Source organism: Hevea brasiliensis, chromosome 18 (genome assembly GCF_030052815.1).
Source record: "Hevea brasiliensis isolate MT/VB/25A 57/8 chromosome 18, ASM3005281v1, whole genome shotgun sequence".
NCBI classification, from domain to species: Eukaryota; Viridiplantae; Streptophyta; class Magnoliopsida; order Malpighiales; family Euphorbiaceae; genus Hevea; species Hevea brasiliensis.
Window position 1 is genome coordinate 44713110 of NC_079510.1, and position 8474 is coordinate 44721583.

Below are 8474 nucleotides of genomic sequence, written 5' to 3' on the forward strand. Positions count from 1 at the left end.
TTCGCCTTGATAACACTGTTAAAAGTATGAAAAGAACAGTTGTGGCAGTCGTTGCAGACGAGAGAATGATGGTGCAGTACGTGGGTGGTGGTTGGAATTGAAGTATTGGCGGTGGTATTAGTGCCAGTGGTTATAGTTCTTGTAGAAGTTGCGGCAATATGATGGCAGCCATGGTGCAGCGGCAATGGACTGGCTCTGGTAGTGAGGGGGTGGAAGTGGCTTACTATTGGTGGCAGTGGTGATGATGGTGGTGCGGTAGTGGATGCATATACTGAAAAAGTGGATGTCATTGAAAATACTTAAAGCAATTTTAAAAGCTTAACTAATTGAGACAATTTGAAAACTCAGAAAAGTAAATTATTTAAAATCATTCAACTAGCTTTGTGATTATTACTGAAAATTTCCTATGTACAATATTGAAATTACAGTAGACTCTCCTTCCGTCGCTCTGTTGTTTAATATGAGCAACTCTTAGTCACCAAAACCAAATTCCCCCTCCACTCCCTTAACTGAAAAACAATAAAAGGGAGAGAATTGAAGAGCCAAAAACAAAGAGAGAATAAAAAAGACAAGGATAGTTTTTAGTTTTCAAAAATAGAAATAAGATCTTTGAACCCCTTTGGGAAAGTACTTGGAGTTAGAGGCAGCAGTGGCCGCTGCAGCAGCAGTAGCAGCACTAGTGGTAGCAGAAGAAGTAGGTGTTCTAGGAGAAGCAGCAATAGAATTGCTTGGGCTAACATCTCTCTCCTCTTCATTAATTGTATCCAACATCTTTGATGCTCTATGCCTTATGACAGTAACGTATTGTGGAGGTGCAACCTCTATAATGAACTTTGCAATGCGTGAATTAGCCATTGTTTTCAAGTACTTGGTAGGTTCAAGAGCTTAGAAAGAGAAAAAAATATGAAAGATAAGAACCCAGGAAGAACACGGTTTGTAGGGAAAAAGCTTGGTTTGGAATGGGTATGAACTTAAGCTGTGTGTGAGATTTATAGGGACACGTTTCGGCTTAAATCGACTCACTGGTCCTAATCAAAACGGGCTAGTTGAAATTAGTATTATCAGTTAGTGCCGCCACCCCTTTTTGATATTAATTGCAGAGGTTTGACACTTCTATGATAGTTCCTGGAGGTAACCTCATAGTGGGTCCCTATCTCTAGTATGTGTCACACCTTGTATGGAAGATGAATCATCTCAAGAGATAAGGTTTTTGTTGTGATTTATAGCTTCCAATTTTGCATTTTTCTTGGCTCAAGCAGCAGCAGCCGGTTGCTTGCCATCTGTCTGTTGATTATTGTGATAGAAAATGAGAATCCTTTGTAGTTACTTGCTTGGGAGGGAGACATGGTTCTCATATGAGGCCTGATTTGAACAGTGATGCTTAACCGGAAATTTCTTCATAAACTTTCTTGCCTCTTCATGGAATAAGGGGTCATACTTGGCTGGCTGGATTGGAATTCTGAAAATGGATGATAGCTTTTTTGAAAATGGATAATAGTTAGATACTGGTTTTGGAAGCAAAGAAAACTTAAGGGAAAAAAAGAAAACATTAAAATGTTGACAAAAATCAAGAATAAAATTAAATATCTTAGTACTTTGATTCATCAATTCTATTCAATTAACGTTGAATGTGTTCTTGGAAAGAGCTGAAATTATTTTTGCTCTATTTTTTTTTTCCTTCAAAGTATTGGATTGATTAACTTTGTCAGTTGAGAGACCACCCAAAAGATTTTCATCTAGGAGTGTTTCGTTTTGACTTGTCAAAGTAGAATTTATTATGGGAATAGTCTGAGATTCCTTTTGTTAATTAATGTTGTTGGGCCTGAAATTTCTATGAACTTTTTCTGTGTTTAGAATTGGCAATTTGCAAAATAAATGCTAAGCTCAGACCACTTTTTGCTTACCAAAAATTGTTCATTTGAAGTGCATAGCTATCAGTCGCTACATGCATTTTATTACACGGCACAAAATAAAAATAGAAGCATTCAAATAAAAACTGGAAACTAATGATAATATTAAAATTATAATTAATATAATCAACTTTCACAATACTTTAATTTTAATGAACGAATTGAGGCCGCCCAATATATATAAATATATATTTAGCTGTAATTTAGGCTATCTTAAATACACTTGTTCTAAGACGAAACATACTAAGTGAACAATCTAAAATTCTTAAAAGGAAACCATATATTGGAGCATCTCGTCTTCAACTTCATTGACATTGAGAAACTAGTAAGTGGTTTGGTAACTTAAAATGAAGAAGTTAGAGTTTTTCCTAGACCACAAAAACAAAGCTCAAACCAAGATTCTAGCCTAACCCTAAATAGCTCACTATGGATTGAAATCAATCGAGTTTTATCTGATTAGTTTTATATATTAATTTATGAGATCAAAGTGAAGCTATCTCAGCCTAATTTACAGTCTAATTTAATAAAATCTGAATGCAAATCGAGACCAAAATAATATGCAATCGCATATTCTTCAATTAAAGAGAGGGTTTTTCGAAGGACCTACAAAAGTAAAAACATGCATATAGAAGCCATAGCATGAGTTTGTAAGCTGGGTGATAGAGATGCCTCAGTGGATCAATCCGCTTATTACGCTTCGTTCATATAATTTGAATTTGTCTTGGTGGAGACCAACCCTTAAATTTCTTTTCCCTCTTATCCATGGTAATATACGGTGTAGTGCCATGAGCAGCCAAGGCCACTTAAGTTAAGGACCACCACTTAAAAGTTCGAACTTTTTCTTAATTTTTCTTCTTTCGACTTTAAAGTTCTTCACATGGGGCACCCATAAATACAACGAGCTCTCTCTCTCTCTCTCTCTCTCTCTCTCTCTCTCTCTATATATATATATATATATTCATATTCGTATTATCTGATGTTGTTGCATTGCAAAGAAGACAGACAATAGGGCCGGGCGGCAAGAACAGAAAGCAATGTTTCTGCTAATATGGAAAAGGACCCTTTAAAGGGATTGCATGTTTTTTATTTTTTTAGGTTTCTTGAAAAAAATGATGGCAAAAATACTTGAACGTTTGATGTTTTTAGATTTTCTTGCTTAATAGATAATATAATATCTAGCTATAGTTTCAAATTCTGATGATAATTAAGATGATCGATCGAAGATGATATACATAACCTTCAAAACACTAGCTATGACAGGATTGATTAGTATATGCATGGCAGGCAAAGGCACCATGACGTTGACGATTTATGGACAGGACAAGGGTAACCTTTTCTGGATCATGTTTTGACTAATCTTTTTATGAAACTTTGTTGTTTTGTTTAGCTTGCATTTTTTACTCTGAAATCTTACGATATGTATATAGAAAGACGAAGAAATTTGAACAAGTTGTTGCTTGCCACTCCTGTATCTATCCTCCATGTTCTGGAGCCCATATAAAGGCATAGACTGTGGTCATCAGGATACACATGAAGGCTTTGAACATGGAAAATTAAAGGAGATGTTTGCATTTTCCCTGCCTTTGCCTTACAAGCGAGGTTGTGTAGATAGTGAGTTGTTTCATTTCTCTTTCCTCACAACGATTTGAAATAATAATAATAATAATAATAATAATAATAATAATAATAGTAATTATTATTATTATTATTATTATTATTATTATTTCGTCAAGTTGAGATGGTGTGGAGTGAAATAATTTTGACTTGACCTGTTAATTAAAATTGAATTTGTTCAGGTGATTATAATTTATATAAAATTTAAATGACTTAAATTAACCAGAGTCAATTCATTTGAATTGAATTGATTAAAGAAAAATTTATTCAAAAATTAAATTAACAAAAATTACTTTTTGAAAATTAACATTTAACTTGAAAGACAGCCCATAAATTGATTAAAAAATTCCTACACATAACGATCGATCTAAAGAGTAAACGAATGAACCCACAATTCAAAACAACTCAACTTAAATACATTTAGAAAATGAGTTCTAAAATGACTCATAAGCCAAAATTACTCAAATTCAAACTTTAGTTTGTCATCTCTAAAGGTAATATATTAATGTCATTAGAATAATAGACAAAAATAAGAGTAGTAGTTGAATGAAAATCAATGTAACTAACCTAATGATCACATATATAATAGGTAATTTTTATAGCGCTTCCTGAATTTTATTTTCTATTTCACTTTTATCTCTTAATTTTAATTTATTATTAAAAAATTTCTAAAATTTAATTTTATTTCAAAAAAAATCCCTTTAACTTGTAATGGTAGGTTTTTAGATTAAAAAATCTCTCAAAACTATAATGTAACATTTACTATTGCAGTTTCAGCACTTTATAATGAAAGGTAAAATCTCATCCATTACCGATGTTTTTGGAATGTGAAAGGAAAAGAGGTAAAAATATAATTTTTTTTTTTTAACTTGAAAAATGTAAAAATATAATTTTATTGTTTTTTTTACTTTAAAAAATTATTATAATAAATTGGAGGAATTTTTATGAAATAAAATTAAAATTTAAAAATCTTTTAAATAATAAATTGAAGTTAAAAGATGAAAATAAAATATAAGATAAACTCCGAATACATGTCATAAAAATTACTCCATATATAATTCTTGAAAAATTTTCCTTGGGCTTCATTTCAATATCAAAGTGAAACAAAGCAATGCAAATATTTCTCTTCAATATTTGCCCAGAAGAATTGATTGCATGTGCAATTGATGGCCTGAGCTAATGGACAAGGATGAGGAGGAGCAGCCCTCTCAATCTGTAGACGAATGAATTTCTTATAAAATTGGGAATAAAGAAAAATGAAAAATATAAGAGATTAAGTCTCTATTTATTTAAAAAAAAATAACTTATACATGAAAAATATTATTTAATTGAAACGTTAAATTAATGATATGTTTATATATATATAAATGTATTTATATTTTAGTAAAATTATTAAAATTTAAAAAATAAAAAAAAAAACTTATTTTTCTTTTTAATCAGAAAAATATTTTCTATCTATCCATTTTTTTAAGTGCCTCAAACATAAAAAAAAATATAAAAAATATTTTTTAAAAAATATTTTCTATAAAACAAATAAAACCTTAATTACAAATTAAAAGGCATGTCTGCTCAGCAGAATAGATGTAGAAGCCTGCTGTGCCGTATAAGGTAAAAGCTCACAGAGATTTGAGAATCTTGCCAGACAATGAAATACAAATTTTAACTTTTTTGCATTTAAAATCTTGTTTACAAACGGAAAAAAAATTTAGTTAGGGAAGGAAAACAGTATAGCGACGTCGTGTGCATGAGTATGCCTCATTCAAGCTTGGAAAAGACTTCTTTCTTCATAATTTTTTTATATAATTAATTTTAATTAATATTTAAATTCGACACCCCATAAATTTAGAGATAACTTTATATTAAAACTAGCTTAAAGGATTTAAGATGTTGTAAGACTTTTAATTTGATTGCAATTTCCGAAGAATTGCTTTGGAATTGCAAAAATTTGCAATACAATGGGATTAGGCTACAAGATTTTTATGTGACAATTAATTAATAAGTTTGCAAACGCTGACTGAGCCATATATTTAGACATAAGGATAAATGGATATCTATTACTTTGATTAATTATATATGATTTGATTAATTATAACTTTAACCCCAACATAAGTCTTTGTATAAATATGAAAGGTATAATTAATATTCTTAATAAATATTCTTTGTCGGGTGTGTGATTAACTTATTTATACATTTATTTTTTTTAAATAAAAAAAAAATTAGTTGTTAAGGCAGAGTTATTCTAATTTTTTTTAAAAAAAAAAAAACTTAACTACAATTTCAAATTAAACCTAAAGAAGCTTAATCCTTGTTCTATTTTTATCATCTCTCAAAAAGAAGTTAGATTGAGCTGTTGATTTTGTAATTAGAAAATATTAATTTGGTGTCTAATTTTGCCACTTGCCTTTAAAAAACGTTCGAGACTATATATTCGTTTTTATACTTTCAAATATACATTGTAAAACCGATTTATATTATTAATAGTTATTTATTTTACATTCTAACTTCTAATTAGTTATTAAATTTTCTAATGTTAACAATTAATCATGCACTTGCTCCCAAAAAAAGAAGGTAAATTCTATTTTTGGGGTCATGCATAATTAGTGTATTAATTAATTCTTCCACAACTATATAAAATGAACCCTAATGCCTGAACCTAACCATGTTTGCATCAACTAAGCAGTGGCTTAAGCATATATATTTGAGTTCAATCTCTTCTTCATTGATTTTTGTTTCTAAATCCAATAAAAGGAAAGATGGTGATGAGAAGCATGCAAGAATTGGGAGAGGTTGCACCATCCCTTCTCATATCTCGTAAAAAGTGTTCAACTTGTCCAAAATTGCAGACAATTATAGAAGAAGGATCAGAGAGATTTGAGGTTCTGCCCAAGAGGATGATTTTCTTTATTCCTGTAGTTCTTTCCTTTGTTTCTTTTTTATTGATGAATGATTATATTTTTCATAATTACTAGATTCATACCAAATTAGATGGTTGAATCACCGAATTAACTTTTAATTCAATTTGGGTTTGTAATTGAACTAAATGAAAAAGCGATCAGATGTGACCCGGTCAACTCGATAATTGAATCGATGAACCAATGTAACCTGATTGACCAAGTCGATTCAATTATATATTCAATAAATTTTTTTTAAATCAAAATCAATTGAGTTAGCTTGGTATCGTTATGTGTTTTTTGTTTCAATATATTTATTTTTTAACGTATACTTAATATTTTATAAATATTAAAATAAGAATTGTATTTTTATAGAAATTTTTATACATTATATTTCTTGAATATTTTTATATAAAATTTAAAAATACTATTAAAATTTATATAATTAATTATATTTATTTATATTAATAAGTATTATATTTAATAAATTTTTAATTAATATATATATAATTAATTTTTAGTGACTCATTAATTAAATTATTAACCACTAACCTATTCAGCAATTTCTTTGTGGAATTAACCTCCAAACTGAATTTAATAATAATTATATTTACTATGGAACTTCTCTTTAATCATGACATGAATGTTTTTCCCTCTAAAACATTTTCACAAATTAATAAAATTAATTTATTATTTAATAAATTATTTAATAAGATTCTAAACTAAAAGAAAATGCCTGATGAATGGAGGAAGAGTATTTTAATACCTATTTTTAAAAATAAGGGAGACATACAGAGTTGGTTAAAATATAGGGAAATTAAATTCATGAGTCATACTATGAAGTTGTGGGATAATTATATTTACTATGGAACTTCTCTTTAATCATGACATGAATGTTTTTCCCTCTAAAACATTTTCACAAATTAATAAAATTAATTTATTATTTAATAAATTATTTAATAAGATTCTAAACTAAAAGAAAATGCCTGATGAATGGAGGAAGAGTATTTTAATACCTATTTTTAAAAATAAGGGAGACATACAGAGTTGGTTAAAATATAGGGAAATTAAATTCATGAGTCATACTATGAAGTTGTGGGAGAGAGTTGTGGAGCATCAACTACGTCATAATACTTCTATCTCTCTCAATCAATTTGGTTTCATGTCCGGTCGTTTAACTATGGAAGCGATTTTTCTCATTAGAAGCTCGATGGAGAAATATAGAGATGTGAAGAAAGAAATCTAGAGTCAAAGGGTTTTAAGTTAAGTAGAACGAAGATAGAATACATGCATTGCAAGTTCAGTGAAGACCAAACGGATGATAGAGAAGGAGTTAGTTTGAATAAAGTTGTACTGTCCCAAAGTAATCACTTTAAATATCTACGCTCAGTCCTTCAAGTAGATGGGGGATATGAGGAGGATGTTAGTCATAGGATTAAAGCCGGATGGTTGAAGTGGAGACGTGCCACGGGAGTTTTATGTGATCGTAAGATTCCCAATAAATTAAAAGGAAAATTTTACTATACAGCCATACGACCGGCTATGTTATATGATAATGAGTGTTGGGCACTGAAAGAGTCGTATGTGTTTAAGATAAGAGTTGCAAAGATGAGAATATTAAGGTGGATGAGTGGACATACTAGACTAAATAAAGTCCGTAATGAGAGTATTAGAGAAAAGGTAGGAGTGGTGCCAATTGAAGATAAGTTGAGAGAAGGAAGATTGAGGTGGTTTGGTCAGGTGAAACATAGACATACGGAGGCTCCAGTTAGACAAGTAGAGCACATTAGGTTAGAGGATAGAAAGAAAAAAAAGGGGTAGACCTAAATTGACTTGGAGGAGAGTAGTACAACATGACCTAGAAGCATTATATATTTCTGAGGATTTAACCCAAAATCATTTAGAGTGGAGAAAGCGAATCCATATAGCCGATCCCAAATTTTTGGGATAAAGGCTTAGTTGAATTGAATTGAGTAGAATAAAATTAATTTGATAAGCTAAGAAGTTTTTTTAGTGGTCGTTGGAAATATGTAAATACAAGTGAATTTATTTATTTATT

General features: G+C 29.9%; 1 protein-coding gene across 1 annotated transcript; it reads right to left on the bottom strand.

The window, feature by feature from the left end:
* Positions 1-335: 335 nt before the first annotated feature.
* On the bottom strand, positions 336-978 carry LOC110642709 (uncharacterized). Its single transcript, XM_021794840.2, has one exon. The coding sequence runs from the start codon at positions 853-855 to the stop codon at positions 589-591; it is 267 nt and encodes an 88-aa protein (XP_021650532.2). The 5' UTR covers positions 856-978; the 3' UTR covers positions 336-588.
* Between the last annotated feature and the right edge of the window lie 7496 nt (positions 979-8474).

Excerpts from the sequence above, each read along its gene's own strand:
- LOC110642709 (XM_021794840.2), bottom strand. The coding sequence starts at position 855 with ATGGCTAATTCACGCATTGCAAAGTTCATTATAGAGGTTGCACCTCCA.